We start from the raw sequence: 20,015 nt of genomic DNA, 5'->3' as shown, positions 1-20,015 counted from the left end.
CCTGGGATACATACCATGCCTGAAATTTAATATGGGTTATGTCAGAATCCTAAACATGGACAATAAAGAATATAAAAACTCAGTTATTTGGTTCATCATCCTTTCAAATTTTCAGAGTAGCTTCAATTTCAAAAAACATGAAAAATATCATTAACTTAATGTCAATAAAAATTATTCATGAGGATTAGTTCCAACACCGTGCACACCTCTAGTTATCTCATTATTTTCTTCTCTATAAGAAAATACAATTTCTAGTATTAGCTGCTACAGACTTGGGTAGGTGGGCCCACTGACGGTCACGTTCATCATCTTTGTTGACCCGCTGACTCAAACCCATCACTGTAAGACATAATGGATGACGTAATGCTAACATTGAGGCAAATGCTAATTATTAAATCTGTAAAATAGAAATAAAACAATTCACAGAGCCAAGAGCTGTTTAGTTATCTTACCTGCCTTAAAAAAAATTCTGACCACATACAGAACAGTAGCAAGGTATCAAAAATAATATATGCACATTAAACAAATATAAATTCCCTAGCCTTCAGGTAAGTCTATCTATCGCAAAGCATCTCCAGTCGGTCCTGAGCTGGTTGTACCTTTTTATGTTTTTTTTCTAAACCCTCACCTCACCTAACTGGTCTGACAAGCCTCTAGCCTCTATGTATTATCCCACCTCCCCCCCCCCACCCCTGCCCCACGACTTCCATTACCAAAGGTCACAGAAAAAACAGGACCAAGCCTGTTAGAATGAGCCTGCGCAAACCAGTCTCCTTTCCCTCCTAACCCCCCCCCCATCATTGCGGCACTGCAGGAAAGGGAGGGGCAGAGGAGCTGCTAAAATCTCCAGATTTAAGGACATGGCTGCCCTGCTCTGAGCACCAATGCTGCGCAATCGCTCAGCTAGCTCCCATCTGGCCTCAGTGCAGGCAGGGGGGGGGGCAGGTGTCAGTCACACAGCATAGGGTTTTTCCTATGCGCACCGCAGTGCTTTTTGGGGAGGGGTGGGGTGGGCGGGCACCCGAGCTGGGCTCAGCTGGCAAGGTCCTGAAGAAGAGGGCGTGGCTGGCATTCGAACGCTGCGGGACTGACAAGCAGGTGGTTCTGCCGGGTACTGCCGCAGTGAGCAAAGTGGGGAGGGGGTCTTCTTACTCCCCCCCACCCCACCCACCACCCACCCCCGTATGCGCCGAGCTGAGCCTGCGCCTGCGCACACCAGCGCCTCTGCACCAGCGGCCATCTTTCTTTAGCAAACCTCACAATGGCGTTTGATTCTATTCAGGACGCGACCCCTTGGAAATAAAGAATTTCAAAGATATTGAATTCCGAACATCAGGAAGGAAGATAATAAAATAAAATAAAAAGCCAAAAGACACACTGTCTTCGCTACCGCTACAATTCCGGGATAAAGGCAAATTTTGCATACGCTCATGCTGCAGTGAGGGGGATGGTTAATTGATGGCAAAAAATAAATAAATAAACCAAGAACCATCGCACTGCGGCTCCCACAGCCACCTTGAAAAGCAGGCAACCATTCTATAAAACGAAGCGACACAAACACAGTCTGCAACCCGACTACCAGAGAAGATTGCAAGAAAAAAAATTAAAATAAAATGAAATCAGGGGTCTGAGGTTCGGCCATCAAAAAAGGTCGGTCCTCGCCCCCTCCCCTTACATTGGTACATTCCACAGATCCAACCCAGCACACACACACACACACACACACCCTCCAGCGGGCCACACCCTTGCAGAGCCTCTGACAGCTCAGCCCCTGCATTGCGCGGTGACGTCACACCCCCAGCTCCCGCAGCTCTGCCAGATAGTCAAGCCCCTCCACCCACCCTCCTGCAATTTTTAAGGCCCCCAAACCATGGTGATCCTAAAGCAATCTCTAACAACCCACAACCAGGCTATCCTACCACTTCTCTGGGCCACAGGCATCTTTCCAGTTGCAAAAACCACAGGCACACTGAAGCAATCGAGCTGCGGTCCCCTCACCGGGCGAACCACCTGCCCGCCGCAGACGGGGATCGCCTTCCCCCCGACTGACGTAGCAGCAGCTATGGACCTCGCTAGTCCTACCCTCACTGCCGTGGCAGCCTTCCCTGCTCATCTTCTTTCTGGTCCACAGACCTGTGCTCGCCCCTCGATGCCGAGGACCATAGTCACCCCGCCCTTCTTCCCTCCCTCGGTACCGCAGCCGCGGACCCTGATCACCACTCCCTCTCTGCCTCAGTCGTCCTACCGTGATCACCTCTCTGTGGGTACTGTAGCAGCAGCCATTGATCACCCTTCCCTCGGTGCCGCAGGTGCCAGACCGTGATCACCCTTCCCTTGTTGCGCAGCCGCGGACCCTGACCTCCCCCTCTCTTGGTCCTGCGGCTGTCACCCCTCCCTCTGTGCCGCAGGCGCCCTCCCTTGATCGCCTTCTCTAGGTGCGCAGCCGCAGACCCTCGTCACCCCTCCCTTGGTGCCGCAGTCGCGGGCCGAGATCACCCCTCCCTCGGTCAGTGGCTGTCGCCCCTCCCTCTGTGCTGCAGGCGCCCTACTCTGATCACCTTCTCTCCGTGCGCAACCGCAGACTGTGGTCACCCCTCCCTTAGTGCGGCAGCCCGCACCCAGGTCACCCCTCCCAGGTGCCGCAGTGGCAGACCCTTGGTGCGCAGCCGCGGACCCAGATGACCCCCTCCCTCCGTGCCATAGGCCCCCTACCGTGATCACCCCTCCCTCTGTGCAGTGCACAGCGTGGACCCTGACCACCCCTCTCTCCATCCCCAGCTGTCACCCCTCCCTCGGTGCCGCAGTCTCGGACCCTGATCACCTTTCCTTGGTGCGCAGCTGCAGACCCTGATCACCCCTCCCCCATGCCACAGCCGCGGACCCTGATAACCCTCCATCCTGGCTGCAGGCGCCCTACCGGGACCACCCCTCCCTCGGTGCAGTGCACAGCGAGGACCCAGACCACCCCTCTCTCTGTCTGTCACCCCTCCCTCGGTACCGCAGTCGCGGACCCTGATCTCCCTCCCACGGTGCCGCAGGTGCCCTACCGTGATCACCCTTCCTCGGTGCTGCAGCCGTGGACACTGACCGCCCCTCTCTCGGTCCTGCGGCTGTCACCCCTCCCCCAGTGGCGCAGTCGCGGACCCTGATCGCCTCTCCCTCGGTGCGCAGCCGCAGACCGTGGTCACCCCTCCCTCGGTGCCGCAGGAGCGGACCCTCCCTGATCACCTCTTCCTCGGTGCGCAGACGCAGACCGTGGTCACCCCTCCCTCGGGGCCTCAGCCCCGTTCCCGGATCACCCCTCCATCCATGCGCAGCCGCAGACCGTGGTCACCCCTCTCTCGGCGCCGCAGGAGCGGACCCTCCCTGATCACCCCTCCCTCAGTGCGCAGCCGCAGACCGTTGTCACCCCTCCTTCGGTGCCGCAGTCGCTGGCCCAGATTACCCATCCCTCGGTGCCACAGCCGTGGACAGTGGTCACCCCACCCTCGGTGCCGCAGCCGCGGACCCTGATCCCCTTCCCCCGTGCCGCAGCTGCGGATAACGCTCGCCTCCCCAACCCCCTCGGTGCTAAGGCCGCAGACCTTGCTGCGATCTTGGGCCACCGACCCTGCTCATCTTCCCTCATGGCCGGGGGTCGTGGCAGCAGCTACCTCATCCCGAAGCCCACAGTCACACCCTAAGACTGTCACCACAGTCCGGTCGTGACTTCCAGTGCCAAAGGCAAAGCAGATCTCCCTGCCCCCCAACGAGTCCTTCTAGGGACTCCAAGGGATTGTTCTCTGATTCTCCAAAATAAAGGTATCTGGCTAACCAAAAACCTCAAAGTCCACTAATCTAGAATCTGAAGACCCTGACGACTAAAGCAAGCCGCCGAACTAACTGACCTTGCTCGCTCCATCGCGTTGCAAATCGCTCCTCAGAACCAAGCGTCAGACATCTCCAGCTCCCTCTGCGCTCTAAGCTGGACTTGCCGCAGTGACTGGGGTTTGTCACGCAGCTCCCTACGCATGCGTCCCAGCCACGGACAGACCACACATGCGCACATTTTTGCCGCAGTGCAGGGATCGCCAAGTCCCTCTGACCGAAATGACCTGCAAAGAGATGGCTACCAGTCCCCGAGCCATCCCAGTAAAGTAACTTGAATGAGTATTTTGAGAAAATAACTGTCAACATGAGCTTATGAACACAATTACCTATTTTTAAGTACATTTAAAATAAAAAGATTTAGTTGACGCATGGTTTCAAGCAAGCATCGCTAGTCAATAGATCGCGATTTTAAAACAGCAAGGTTTTTACTATGTGTGATAAAAAAGATCTTGATTATCAATATTCACAGCACTGTGATTTCTAGGTTGTCATGTGCTACATGTAGAGACAGGGTTTTTATTACCGTGATGCGTTAGAAATGAAACCTGTACAAAAGAAAAATACCCTGTTAATTCTCCATTTTTAAACGTAGTGATTATTTGTTTTTTCTTTCTGTTTTCTATATGATTGGGGCCAACTGTGAAAATGTTTCCTCCAAATCACAGTGCAATTAAATTTTAGTAGAAAGAGGGGCATTTAGTGGTGAAACCTATCAACCTTTTATTTGGTTAGGGCTTTTAGGTACAGTGTTTTTCTGTGTACTTTTAGAACTCACTCTGCAGACTAGGCTTGCTTTGAACTTGGATAATACTGTTTGTGCCTCCTGAGTGCTGAGATTAAAGGCATATGCTGCCATCACCCAGATCTATCTGCATATAAAAGAAGACTCCAAGTAAAAACCAAAAGTGGGAAATTCACTTGTCTACTAAATTATTACATAATGTTTAACATTCCTTTACATTTTCTTGTTGACCACCCTATAGAACTGTTGGTGAGGTATTCTAATGTATATTATGGAGCTAATGTTTTCTCCTAATTTTCACTGCAGGGGACCACAGTCCCATTCCCATTCTATATTCAACTTAAATGACAGCTTTAAATTTAACAATCACCTGAGCTTTGGAAAACTGGTGAATAAATTTATTTATATATAAGCAAAAAAGGAAATATTTGCAATACAATAATTTCTTTATAAAATGACTTAAAAGTTGACTTCCAAAATAAGCTGCATAACATTAAAAGGTGATCTTTTGAACTGGCATGACAGAAGCAGGAGGATCAGAAAAGAGTTCAAGGTGGGCTTTTGTTTTACAAAGGAAATAAAATAAGAGGATTTTAGATTCCAGCAAAGACATAAAGAGCCTTCCAGGCAGCACAAAAAAATCATGATGTTTGGCTCAGTCATTGCCTTAAAAATAATAACATTAATTATAGGCCTGAGTTAGCATATTCACTGTATAACAGTAAATAAGGTAGAGCAAGAATTTGTCATTAAATTTATCTAAATAGTTTGTAATATTATACTATGTCTCTAATTATTTGATCATTTTGTACATAAAAATTAACCCTCAAGCCAAACTGTTAGGGATTTGGTTATGACCTTTTAGGTCATCAAATCTAATGCAAAAATATTTTTAATAGCATTGTCACTATAGAACTTGCAAAATCTGATTGAGACTCTTACACCACAGTAAATACCAAAATTAAAATAGATACTACCTAATTTAAAATATTAATAACCTGGAAGAAAATCAGTGTACATATGTGCTAACTTAGATTATATTTGATAGGTAAAACAAAAGCAATCAAAAATAATAAGTTACATAAGGTTTCAAGGAACACTGCTAAGAAAGTGAAAACACTAAAGCAGGTTGGAAGAAATCTTATGACAAACAAGAAACCAATTAAGGTATAATAATCAGAACAATAGTCAGAATATTCAAAGAATTCATGAACTCAGAACATCCCCTTTTTGTCAGAGAGAAACTATTTAAAATGGGAGTTCTCACAACTTAAGATTTAAAAACTGACAATCAAATAAACACATGAATAGATTCTGTTGTCTGCTGTCAGGAAATGCTAATGAACGCCCAATTGCAGACTCAGAGAGAAATCAAAAAGACAATAGAGGAGGGCTAGGAATGGAACAATGTCACTTGGTTGGGGGTAAATTTTGTTGTTACTTTTCTGAGGCAAGTTCTCTAATCCACTCCAGGTGTGTGTGGAAAATCCTCAGTATCTCTAACTGGGGATTGCTTTGTTTTTCTGGAGTGGGAGAGATTTTGAGACAGGCTCTGTCCTAGGTTGGAATTCACCATGGAAACTATGCTAAACTGAATTAGGAACCATGTGGTGGGGAGTTCAGAGGAATTTGCAAGCCTCAGCTTCAAAGTAAAACCCTACCTATTGTTTTTTGTTTTATTTTTTAGATAAGGTCTCACTATGTGGCTCTCACTGGCCTGTAACTTTTTATGTGACCAGGCTGGCTTTAGACTCCTGCTGTGCATCCCATTCCAGGGATTACAGATTTGCTAACAAGCAGGGCCCTGGGGGGTAGATATTTAGTGTGCTTCAGTATGACTAAGAATGACTACAAGCCTGAAAAGAATGTTGACAAATGCAGCCACCTTAGACACAGTGGGAATCCGGAGGTTTACCATGAATTGTCCCTGAACTAAAAAAACAGTATGTTCCAACTGAAATTTGGAAAAAAGCATGAAAATGTCCTCAAAATCACTACAAAATAAAGTTGAATGGCTTTGGCACTGACTTTGTCAATCCTGAAAAACACTGACCTTTAAGATGTCATAATACCTGCGTTTCTAAATAGGCATTGTGGTTTGTCCTATGATGTTAGTTCTTGGGTAACTGACACAGGCAAATTTCTAGGAGTACCAGTCAATCCTGAATGACACAGTGAGACTCTGAAGAAAAAAAAATTAAAGCAGAATTGAGACAGAAAATCATGAACAGAGAGCTTCGCATCCAGCAATATTGCATTGTGTTACAACTTTGAAATAATTGTTTTAAGGATCCTTTTGTAGTTTCTTCATGAAATCCCTTTTTCAAAAGCTGTGACTAAGCTTGCTTTAGAGCTTACCAATACTCTCCTACAATTTCAGAAATAATTTTGTTGGATGCTAGGTGTCGCTGTGGTTACAGGAATCAAAGATTCCCAAAAACATAGTGAGGTATTTACTTTAACATCCCCCTTTTGTTTATTGAGATTCTAATGGAACTGCATCACTTTCCATTTCCTCCTCCCAAGACCTCCCATGAATGTTCTGCTGTCTTTCAAATTAATGGCCCCTCTTTTTCTATTGTTTGAACTTTAAACATCCTGAGCTTTTACTTTAATTGTCTCCTTCCTCCAGGACAACTTGTTGGCCTGACTCAGCGTTTTCACATTAAATCAAAAGGAGTTTCTACCCTTTGGGCTCTCTTTCTCATTAAAGTTTATTACATTATTTCAACAGTGTTTGCTTTTGCACCAGGTACATGCCTGATGCCCTCAGAGGGTTTTAGAGATGTCAGATGTTGTGACTTGAGGTACACAAGGTTGTGAGCTTTCATGTGGGTGAGATAAAGTGAACCTAGGTCTAGTGGAAGAGCAGTCACTAACCTTAATCATTGAGCCACTGTTCCATTCTTTAGATCTGAAAAAAGTATTTTTTTTTCTTACAAGATATTCTGACAACACATTCTCCTCCGCAAATTCCTCCCATATTCGGCCTACATTTCTTATCTATTTCCCCTCTGTATCTCTCACTCTCTGTCGTCTCTATGTCTCTTTCTCTAAAACAAACAAAATAAAATGGCAATGAAGAAGTCATGAGAAACATATACACCATAAAAACAGAAAATCATAACCAATGGCCAGGTGGTAAAATATGCCTTTAATCCAAACACTTGGGAGGCAGAGGCAGAAGGATATCTGTGACTTCCAGACAGGCCTGTTCTACAAAGTGAGATCTAAGACAGCCAGAGATATTACACAGAGAAACCCTGTCTCAAAAAAAACAAAAAAAGAAACTAAGTCATAACCAAAATAGACAAGGAAAGAACAAGAAGACAAAAACACAAATGCCCAAACAAAGCAATATGAGACAAAAAAACTCTACAAAATTACTGGTGATTGTGTTTTGTGTTAATGACCTATTCCTGGCTAAGAGGCATATCCTGAACTGTGGTTAATATGTCCATAAGCCTGGACAAGTTCAAGCCAGATAGAGCTCCAGTGCTTAGAATGAGAAGTGGAAAGTGGCTATCACTGCACACAAAGTAGCTATCAGACATCTACTTGCAAAGGAATACTAGTTTTCTCCAATGTACTGAGTGTTGTTACTTAGACTTTATTAGAATTCCTTTTAACCAATTCCTACTTTTCGTTTCCTTGCACATTATGCAAGAAACTGGTAAAGGAGAAAATGTGTAGGAAATGACAAAGGTTCCACTCAGATTCAACTGTTTATAAACTTACATGCAAAATATGTTATTTACCACTATACAGTCCGGGTCCTTAATGGAGGCCCATTACAGGAAACTAAAATAGTGCAAATTCTACATCACAATTGCTTTTGTTGGGAGATATTTGTTGTTGTTACTGTTGCTGCTTTGTTTGTTGTTATTTTGAGACAGGGAATTACTATGTAGTCCTGTCAGGTCTGGAATTTGCTATGTAGAACAGACTGAACTTCAACTCAGAAATGTATGTGTCTCTGCCTCCAAAGAGATGGGATTAGAGGTGTTTACTACCATACTCTAAAGAGGAGCACTTTTAGATATCTAGAAATGGAATGAAACAGTTCCTTAAAGTCTGACAGGTGATGCAGTGTGGATATGGTCATTCTCCATACAGTGGAAATGAGGAAACAAAGAGAAAAACTAACTATCCCTCTTGCAGACACAAGCTCCATAACCAGTGGCACAAGTGTCTCTCCCTCATAAGAGCCACGGGATGCCCTTGGTCATTGCAGTATGGGGACCCCATGATCATCAGGTCCTGGAGCACAACAGAAAAAGTTCAGTTATTACTGCAGTAATAGATGTCCCTGTGAATATCACAGATTACAAAAACATTGGAGGAAGTACAGAATTTATTGAGTGGATTGCAGATGGGTATGATTATGTTAACGGTTTAGACTAGCAGGGAAACTAGGTCCATAATGTACCAAAGATAACAATAGGGCATTGTGAACTGCATCAAGCAGACAAAGTGCCTATCTGGGTTAACTCATAGGCAAATGTGAGATTTGTACTGAGCATTGGATGCGTAAAGAAATGGTGACCAAAAAGTCATATGCTACACTAGTGCAGTTCTAGAGGATCTGAATCCCAGGCAACATTGTACAGAAAATATGAATGCTAAATTTATGCAGATGAAAAAATTAAGTTTGAGGCTGGGGGTGATAGCACATGCCTTTAGTCCCAGGTGGTAGCAGGCAGAGGACAATTTCTGTGATTTAAAATATAGACTACTCTACCTAGTCATTAAGGGCTATGAGATAAGACCCTTTAATACCTTTTTTTAAATGATTGAGTTTGTCCTATTATGTTTATTTCACCCACAAGGATTCAGTGTAAATTTCTTTACTACAACAAAACAAACTGGGGGTAGATGGTATTTGCCCAGCCCTGGAACTTTCAGTTGTCAATAAGATAAATGGAGCATCCAAGGTCATGGTATTGTCCTGGAGCATATGAGAATCATGGAACTGTTTTGGCAGGCATGGCAGACTAGGGTTAAGTGTAATGGTGTGAACAAGAGATTTTCCCCAGAGAGTCTGGTATTTGAACACTAGATTTCAAATTGTGGCTCTGTTTAGTGAGGTTTAGGTAGTGTAAACTTACTGGAGGAAATATGTCACAAAGAGTGAGTTTTGTGACTAAAAAGCCTTGTGTGGGTTCCAGTTTTCTCTCCCTGCTTACTGATTGTCCTTTATACTCTCTGCTTTCTTCTTGTATTTAGATTTGACCTTTCAACTTCCTTCATCAGCCACCAGGATGATGGACATCACTGAAGTTTATCAAAGCAGAGAGATGATTTTTTTTCAAAAAGCATGATGCTAACAATCCTGCTGGATAGCAATCCATTTTACAAATATATCACAGTGTGTTCAACAAATATGCAAAACTTTTATATAAAATAAGTACCGCAATTATTTTCAATCTCTGTTTCTACCTCTCTTCTCTATCTCTCTCTCTCCCCATCTCTACCCTCAGAGACGTTTAAATGGTGTCAAAGTGCAATCTCCAAGAATATGTAGTAGAAAGTGAGAACAAATTGAATCATGACTTCACTTGGGTACTCAGGTCCTGCAAATGCACCATTCAAGGAGCATAGGAGCATACACACACACACACACACACACACACACACACACACACACACACACACACACACAGATTGTATTCATGGCTTACACAATACAGATTTTAAAAATATGTATATGATACTATGGTGGTTTGAATGAAAATGACACCCATGGGCATAATGGGAGTGTCATTGTTAGAGTAGGTGGGGCATTGTTGGAAAAAGCATGTATCTGGCGGTAGATTTCGAGGTTTCAGGTTCTCAAGGCAGACACAGGTTCACTTTCTCTCCTGCTGCTTGCTGATCCAGATATGGAACTCTCTGCTCCCTCCACAGTATACCTGTTGACCTCCATGTTGCCATACTTCCCAGCATAAAGACAATGGACTAAAATTCTGAAATATAAGCCAGCTCCAATTAAATGCTTACCTCTTTTGTTTGTTTGTTTGTTTGTTTTGGTTTTTCGAGAGAGAGTTTCTCTGTATTGTCTGTAAACCAGGCTGGCCTCGAACTAACAGAGATCTGCCTGCCTCTGGCTCCCTAGTGCTGGGATTAAAGGCGTACACCACCAACGCCCAGCCAAATGCTTACCTTTATAAGAGTTGCCAGGGTCACGTCACCTATTCACAGCAACAAAACCCTAAGACTGAAGTTGGTACCAGGGATTGAGATATTGCTGTGATAGGCCTGATCGTGTTGTGGTTGGGTTTTTTTTCATGCAGGAATGTGGACTTTGGCACTTTGGGTTGGGAAAGCAATGGATGCTTTAACCAAAATTTAATAAGCCATAAAATGTAGGACCATGGAAGTCCGTGATGTGCAGGGTGATTTCACCTGTGAGAGCCTAGATCAAGAGGTCTCAGGATAAAATACAATTTGTAGCCTGGAGATCATTCTTGTGGCATTTTGGTAAAGAACATATATATTCTCTGCCCTTATCCAAAAATAAAAATCTGCCTGAGGCTAAATTGAAGAGTTAGGGATTAACAGATTTAGTAGATAACATTTCAAAACTACACAGTATAGATTGTGCTTCTTGCTTATTATTGACCAGTATTACAGATCTATAATGAAAATAAGCAAGCTAGATAAGAAAAATAACCACTTATACAGTTTGAGGAGAAAAAGAACATAAGAAGTTATATTTTTTAAAGCCTGGTACTAAATAGAGTAAAGGGAGTGGTACTTCAGGGCAAGACCCAACTCAGTTAAATTTCCAAGCAGTGAAAAGGAATTGAGAGGTTAGATCCAGATTTGGTGGTCCACTCCTTTAATCCCAAAACTCAGAAGCAAAGTGAGCTCTGAGTTGGATGCCGGCATGGTCTACAGAGCTAGGTCCAACCCTGCCAAGCTTAGGCAGTCAAGGAAACCATCAAAAATAGTTGGTGAAGATATATGTGTGTATGTGTGTTTGTGTGTGTGTATCTTTTGAATAATAATATACCTCAGATTATTGAACAATTGTATCCCAACCAGGCATAGGTTATTAAGTAAAGATTTCAGTGCTAGAAAACAGCCACTATGTTATGAGTTCTGGTCGGAGAAGTCCAAGAATTATCTAAAGCTATAGAGGCTATTACCATTATTCTTGGTTGCCCATTAGAACTTGTTGGCAAGGCATTGTTTTTGAAGACATGGCACGGCACGTTTTATTTGCAAGACATGGAGAGATTGGCCTTGAACTAACCAGAAAACTCTTCATGCTGACTTGATACATAGTACTAGAAAGCATTATCCAGAGTGCTGCCTTAGGGAGAAAAGATAGTTATTTTTTAACCCATTGCTGGATATTACATATTACATGTAATGTAACAATAGTGACACATTACACAAGAAGTACCTACTGGTATAAGAGTGGCAACAATGTTTATGGGGGTAACTATCCATTTTCTAGATTGGAATTGAGGTCTGATCCATGGAAGGAAATTTGAACCTGTAAATATGGTGGGAAAAAACAAACAAATGAAAACCAAAACCACGGCTAGGGTAGTTGTAAATTTTAGAGGAAAACTCATTGATGTTTCCATAAGTAGCCATTTTGCCAAACTGCATACTAAATATTTTTGTGTGTGTCCACAGATTTGTGTCGTTGTCAACATGGTTAGACAAGATCCATATTGAGGTTGGTACTGATCAATTCATACTTGAATAATTACTAAAAGCACTGAGAATAAGCAACCATGATAACTCAGCAATAGAGAGATTATTTGTAATAAACCCTGCGAGGACTCAAGGAATATCTGGAGAAAGGTTGTAAAAAGGAAATGAGAACTAAGGAACAGGAGGAACGGTGTGAACTATTTTCGTCTATGAATGATATGGCTATTGGAAACATGATATCACAGCAGCTGTAGCTAAATACATAGTCCACACAAGATCAAACACATATTTAAGCTTAGAAGATGGAGGGGCTTTCAAGGCTTAAAACCTAGCTGAGGAGCTAGTGCCATTGATTGGTGCAGGAACAAGAGTTTAGTTTCTTTAGAGTCCTGGCTACTGGCAAGGATAGAGTGGACATGTTACAACATGAGCCTAGAGCCAGCATCATGCTAAGTGAAAAGAAACTTGAAAGCATTTTTGTTAAGACTTGTAACAAGACAGTGATGTTTATCCTCCTTCCTATTCATTATAAAAATGTGAGCCTTAGAGAGGGCAATAAGTGAAGTGAAAGAGATAAAGGAAATAGAAGCATGAAAGGAGAAAGTCAAAGTATCATTATTTGAATACAATGTAATCAATTATATACACGGAAGTCATAGAAACCCTCTTTCTATTGGCAAATTGAATCCAAGAACACATCATAAAAAACATTTACCATGATCAAGTAGGTTTCATTCCAGGGATGCAGGGATGGTTCAACACAGAAAAATCCATCAATGTAATCCACCATATAAATAAGCTGAGAAAGAAAAATCACATGATCATCTAACTAAATGCTGAAAAAGCCCTTGACAAAATCCAACTCACCTTCATGATAAAGGCCTTAAAGAGATCAGGGATAACAGGAACATACCTAAACATAATAAAAGCTATATACAGCAAACCAACAGCCATCATCAAACTGAAAGGAGGGAAACTCAAGGTATTTCCTCTAAAATCAGTAATGAAACAAGGCTGTCCCCTTTCCCCAAACTTCTTCAGTTTTGTACTGGAAGTTCTAGCTGGAGCAATAAGACAACAAAAGGAGAGCAAGGGGATACAAATTGCAAAGGAAGAGGTCAAGCTTTCACTATTTGCAGATAATATGATAGTTTACATTAGTGACCCAAAGAACTCTACCAGGGAACTCTTACAGCTGATTAACACCTTCACCAAAGTGGCAGGATGCAAGATCAATAGCCCTACTATATACAGATGATAAAGGGGCTTAAAAGAAATCAGAGAAACATAACCCTTTACAATTGCCACAAACAACATAAAATACCTTGGAGTAATGCTACCCAAACAGGTGAAAGTCCTATATCACAAGAACTTTGAGTCATTAAAGAAAGAAATTAAAGAAGTCACTAGAAAATGGAAAGACCTCCCATGCCCTTGGATAGGTAGGATAAATGTAGTAAAAATGGCAATCTTGCCAAAAGCAATCTACATACTCAATGCAATCCCCATGAAAATTCCAGCATAATTCCTCACAGATCTTGAAAAAATAATTCTCAACTTTATATGGAAAAACAAAAGACCCGGGATAGCCAAGACAACCCTCTTCAACAAACAACATCCAGAGGTATCACCATCCCTGACTTCAAGCTCTGTTATAGAGCTATAGTCCTGAAAACAGCTTGGTATTGGCACAAAAATAGACAGATAGACCAATGGAATCAAATTGAACACTCTGATATCAACCCACATACCTATGAACACCTATTTTTCAACAAAGAAGGTAAAATCATACAATGGAAAAAAAAGATAGAATCTTCAACAAGTGGTGATGGCATAACTAGGTATTGACATGCAGAAGACTGCAGATAGATTCATGTCTATCTCCATGCACAAAACTTAATTCCAAATGAATCCAATACCTCAAAATAAAGCCAGCCACACTGAAACTCTTAGAAGAGAATGTAGGAGGTACTTTTGAACGAATTGGTACGGGAGACTGCTTCCTGAACATAACACCAGTAGCACTGACACTGAGATCGACAATTAATAAATGGGAACTACAGAAAATGAGAAGCTTCTGTAAGGCAAAGGACACAGTCAACAAGATAAAAAGGCAGACCAAAGAATGGGAAAAGATATTCACTAAGCCCACATCTGACAGAGGGCTGATCTCCAAAATTTACAAAGAACTCAAGAAGCAAGTTTCCAAAACACCAAAGGATCCAATTAAAAAGTGGGCTGCACCATTCATACAACAAAGATGTCTGTTCCACTATGTTCATAGCAGCTTTATTTGTAATAGCCAGAACTTGGAAGCAACCTAGATGTCCCTCACCCGAAGAGTGGATAGAGAAAATGTGGTACATCTACACAATGGAGTACTATTCAGCAGAAAAAAATAATGGAATCATGAGATTCGCAGGCAAATGGATGACACTAGAAGAAACCATCCTGAGTGAGGTAACCCAGTCACAAAAAGACAAACATGGCATGTACTCTCTCATATATGGATTTTAGACATAGATCTGGGGAGTGCCAGCCTACAATCCTATGGCCAGAGAGTCTGGGAAATAGAAACTTCATTTATGGCTGATCGAAGAAGAGGCAGACTCCCTTGGTTAAGTACTGAGCTGAACTCAAGAAAGCCAGTAACAGAGAGGGAGGACTGGTGATCAAAGGGATTAAGACTGGGCTGGTTTAACCTCCAGAAACAGCTGACTAGACAAAGGTTAACTCTTGAAACCCAGGCATCAGCCTGGGAATCCAGCATGGGACTGATCAATACCCCCTTAATTTGAGTGTCAGTGAGGAGGCCTATGGAATCTATTGAGCCTTGGGCAGCAGATCAGTACCCATCCCAAGTATACACACGGACTTTGGACTCCCATAGAACAATGTGAGGTGCACTCTCACCCTGAACTCTTGGGGAAGGGTCTAGGCCCTGCCCTATATGAAATGACAAACTATGGACACCCCCATGGAGGGCCTCACCTTCCCTGGGGGAATGAGGGAATAACGGGGGGGGGGGTTGGGGGGAGGGCACGGGAGGAGGGGAGGGAATGGGAGAGGGACCTGGAACTGACTTGTGAAGCAACCTCGTTTCTTATCTAAATTTAAACTGGAAAATAAAAAAAAGCTATAAAAAAGTGGGCTGCAGAACTAAATAGAGAATTCTCAACAGAGCATTCCAAAATGACTAAGGGACACTTAAGAAAGTGTTCAACATCCTTAGCAGTTAGACAAATGCAAATCAAAACAATGCTGAGATATCATCTTAGTCTTGTCAAAATGGCTAAAATAAAAAAAAAACACCAATGACAACAGATGCTAGAGAGGATGTGTAGAAAGGGGAAGACTCCTTTACTGATGGTGGGAGTGCCAACTCGTATAGCCACTTTGGAAATCAGTGTGGAGATTCCTCAGGAAAATGGAACTCAGTCTACTATAAGAACCAGCAATTCCACTCTTAGGCATATACCCAAATGATGCCCATTCATACAATAAGGACATCTGTTCCACTATGTTCATAGCAGCACTATTTGTAATTGCCAGATCCTGTAATCAACCTAGATGGCCGTGAATTGAAGACTGGATAGAGAAAATGTGGTACATTTACACAATGGAATACTACTCAGCGGGGAAAACAAAAAACAATGGAATCTTGACCTTTGCAGGCAAATGGATGGCACTAGAAGAAACCATCCTGAGTGAGGTAACCCAATGACAAAAAGGCAAACATGATATGTACTCACTCATATATGGATTCTCGACATGGATCAGGGAAGTGCCACCCTACAATCCCATTGCCAGTGATTCTGGGAGAGAGGGAGGTTCCAAAGAGAGATATCCAAGATAACCCAGAGAAGGGGAATGAAGGGAGATCTCATGAGCAGATTGGAAGCATGGGGGGAGTGGAGAGGGAACCAGGAAAAAGAGACGGGTAGAAGAGGTAAGTAGAGGAAGATATGGGGGAGCAGTAAGATTGAGTGGGGGAATGAATAGAGGAGACCAGTATGAAAGACACTATAATAGAGGGAGTCATTATAGGTTTGAGGAGAGAGCTAACACTAGTGGGGTTTACAGATATCTACAAGGATGACACCAACTGGCAACCTAAGCAGTAGTGGAGAGAGTATCTTAATTGCCCCTCCCTGATAATGAGATTGACTTTATATGCCTTCCTAGAATGTTCATCCAGTAACTGATGGAAGCAGAGGCAGATACCCACAATTAAACATTGAACTGAACTCCTGGATCCCAGTGACAGAGAGGGAGGAGTAACGCGTGAAACCCACAGAGACAGCGGATCTGAAAAGGTGGACCTCTTGAACCCCAGAATGATGGCTGAGAGCCCAACATGGGACTGATCCAGACCCCCTGAATGTGGTGTCAGTGAGGAGGCCTTGGCAATCTCTGGGGCCTTGGATAGTAGATCAGTTTCATGCTGATTAAACTGCACAGCTATGTTTATAAAGACGGCATTAAAATCTTTATCTCTTACCCTGCACTAACTCAGCTGAAAATGGAGTGAAGACTTCAACTTAAGACCTGATGTCCTGTATATGATAAAGAAGAAAGTAGGGGCATACTTGAAGTCATTGACACAGGAAATGATTTTCTGAACAGGACAGTGATATAAAAGGCATTATATTCCACAATTAATAAATGTGACCTCACGAACATAAAAAATCATTACCTTACAGAAAGGACACCATTATTCAATAGAAGGGAAAGCCTTTGGATTGGAAAAAAATCTCTATAAGATATACATCTGGTAGCTAGTTTTTTGGAATATAAAAAGCACTCATTAAGAAGACAGTAAGCAGCACCCATCCACCACCTCTGTATCTGCTCCTGGCATATAGTTTCCTGCCCTGTCTTTCCTCAGTGATGGACTGAGACTTGAGGGTTGGAAAGTGATATAATCTCATTCTTCCTTAAATAAAAAACAAACAAAGAAGCACTCCTAATCTGTCTGGTGGTGGATCACCCTTTTGATGCCAACACTTGAGAGGCCTAGGCAGGTGAATCTATGTGAGTTCAAGGCCAGCATCATCTACAGAGCCAGTGCCAGGACAGGCTATACAGTTACACAGAGAAACCCTATCTCAAAATTCCAAAAGTAAAAGCACTGCCAAAACTAAACTTTAAGGAAAACAAAACATCTGGGCAGTGTTATTGCCTGTGTTTAACCCCAGCATTTGGGTGGCAGAGGCAGGCACTCATTGAATTCCAGGCAAGCCTCGTCTGCAGAATGAGTTCCAGGACAGTCAGGGCTACATAAAGAAATACTTTCTTGAAAACAAAAAAAAAGAAAAGAAAATCAACCAAACATAAAACAAATAATAAATAAACCACACAACAGCAACAAAAGTGGGCCATAAATGCATAAGTGTATATGTACACTACAATGGAAATCAGTGTGGATGCTATAAAATACGCTAGAAATTGATATACATCATGGTCTAGTTATAACATTCTTGGCCATATGCTCAAAGGAACCTATATCATATACCAGCTATCCATGTTCATTGGTTTTATACTCACAATAGCTGGGAAATGGAAGCATTATAAATAACCATCGGTTCAGTAATGGAAAAGACATTTTTTAGATCTATATAATGTAGTGTTATTTAACTCAGGAGAAATTGAAAATATACAAGTTACAGGTAAATGAATGGAGCTTAAAACAATTATTCTGAAGGAGGTATCAGAAACTCTAAAAAATAAAGTTAGGTGTTTTCTCTTGTTTATGGGTGCTGGCTCTGAATTTTCTGAAATGTATTTTCCATTTTGAAAGCTCAAAGGTGTGGAAATTAGTAAAGGCAATAGATTTCAATCAAGGAATGATAGATTGCAGTGCTATAAATGGTTAAAGTGGAATAATGGTAATGAAGGGTTTAATGGGAAGAGGATGAGTGAAGTTCCCCTGTTAATGTTCTATGTGAGCTCTGTCATATACACGGAAGTGTGTATAAGTTTGCTTAATTATTCTCATAATAGGTACTGCCACTGGCATTCATCTGAGCAATGTTCAAAATCCTCAAACACATGGAGAGTAGTGAATGCTCTGAGCCTAACGTTTTTCTGATATAAAAAACAAAGCAATGGTATACAAAAGTATAGGTTATGTGAACACCTCTAATCAATTCAGTTAAAAAATCATAAACAGAAAAGAAACATGATTCAGTAGCATGAAGATAAGATAATTATGTCTGATCAAGAGAAATTAATTTGTAAGGGAAGAATAAATCTGCATGTGTTTTATGCATAAATTAAAATTAAAGTCAAAATAAATTATTAAAATGACAGTTTAAATTTAAAGAAAGAAAAGCATGTGTCTTCGGGGCTGGAGAGATGGCTCAGAGGCTAAGAACACTAACTGCTCTTCCAGAGGTCCTGAGTTCAATTCCCAGCAACCACATGGTGGCTCACAATCACCCATAATGAGATCTGGTGCCCTCTCCTGGCTTGCAGACATACATAGAGGCAGGATGTTGTATTCATAATAAATAAATAAAATCTTTAAAAAAAAGAAAAGAAAAGCATGTGTCTTCAACACACATCTCACCAAGGAACCTATGAAAGGTAAATGGCCAGTTACCTACTGAAAAAAATGGTGCATAGATATCATTTCACTTTCTTGCTTTCTGTCAGTTGTTAACAAGAACATTCTGCTAGAGTTATCCTAAGCACATGTCCCTTAATAGGAAATCATATCATGTAAAATGTGTATGTATGTACATATGTAAGAATTTATACATATTATGTGCCTGGGCACCAAACTATATATGCCTTTGGAGAATTGAAAACAGTACTGGGTATCCTTTCTCAAGTATTGCATGTATTTTTTTGTTTTAGGGTCAAATGATAGTCTAGAGTTCACCTAGTAGGGTAGGTTGGCTTGGGAATAAGCTCCAGAGATCTTCCTGTGTCAATGTGCCCTAATGGATTACAGGTGGAACCTACCTTATCTTGTGTTTTACTTTGTTTCTGGAGATTGAACTCAAGTACCCGTGTTTACATTAGCAACTGAAACAATTAGTCAGCTGCTTTTTATATTATATTTTAAATTTGATTCACAAAACAATGGCATCTGGTGTAAAACTGTGACCTCTATACATGACAGGGAATTATTACCCATGAAATTCAAATAGTGTCATTACATAGAACAGCAGAACAGTGACAACACTAATTGAGATAACAACATGTATGGGGGAAATATCACAAGACACTTCCCCTAGATGAATAGCTACAAGCAATTGATGGCCTTCTTAGAGAATGAAAACTAGTCTTCTTCAATGATAAACCACTAGTTCCTTATTTAAAACCAAGTGCTTAGTCTTAAAATATTACACATATAAGACCTGTTAAATGGACTCAGCAAGTTGTATTTATACGTGTAATCATATGTGTATGTCACAGTAAAAAAGATTTGAGATGGAGTGGGAAGCATAGGAAGAGTTGGAAGGAGAGGCAGCATAAGGGAGATGATATAAACAAAGTAACCACTTAGGAAATTTTCAAAAAATATCAATAAAATACATAAAGTTGGATAAAATAATTATCCTTATTAAAATGATAAAATTAGAATGTCTACCTCAAATTATACATAGGAAGTCTCAAATGAAAAAATTAAAAAGTGGAGACTTTAGAGGTATATATCGCTAGCTACATTGGAGAACAAATAGAGGTATAGATAGTGGATAATTAAAAAATCCTGGAAAATGTA

At 41.8% G+C, this 20,015-nt stretch overlaps 1 protein-coding gene across 8 annotated transcripts in view; it reads right to left on the bottom strand.

Moving 5' to 3' along the window:
* Positions 1–20,015, bottom strand: part of Snurf (SNRPN upstream open reading frame) — a 128,643-nt gene that overhangs the window by 13,586 nt on the left and 95,042 nt on the right. Inside the window, exon 1 of one of the 8 annotated variants that reach the window (XM_013125667.3) lies at positions 3,888–4,037. The exons of 6 other annotated variants lie outside the window; for them this stretch is intronic. In XM_013125667.3, coding sequence (XP_012981121.1) covers positions 3,888–3,901 — 14 coding nt within the window. In that variant the 5' untranslated portion in view covers positions 3,902–4,037. Of the gene's footprint in view, positions 1–2,254; positions 2,299–3,887; positions 4,038–20,015 lie in introns of those variants that run through there. One more of the 8 variants, XM_040733340.1, reaches the window with a different exon arrangement.

The sequence above is a fragment of the Mesocricetus auratus genome, unplaced genomic scaffold (genome assembly GCF_017639785.1).
Source record: "Mesocricetus auratus isolate SY011 unplaced genomic scaffold, BCM_Maur_2.0 Super-Scaffold_100030, whole genome shotgun sequence".
In the NCBI taxonomy this organism is placed as follows: domain Eukaryota; kingdom Metazoa; phylum Chordata; class Mammalia; order Rodentia; family Cricetidae; genus Mesocricetus; species Mesocricetus auratus.
Note: the sequence above shows the minus strand (reverse complement) of the source record. Positions and strands in the feature narration are given on the sequence as shown.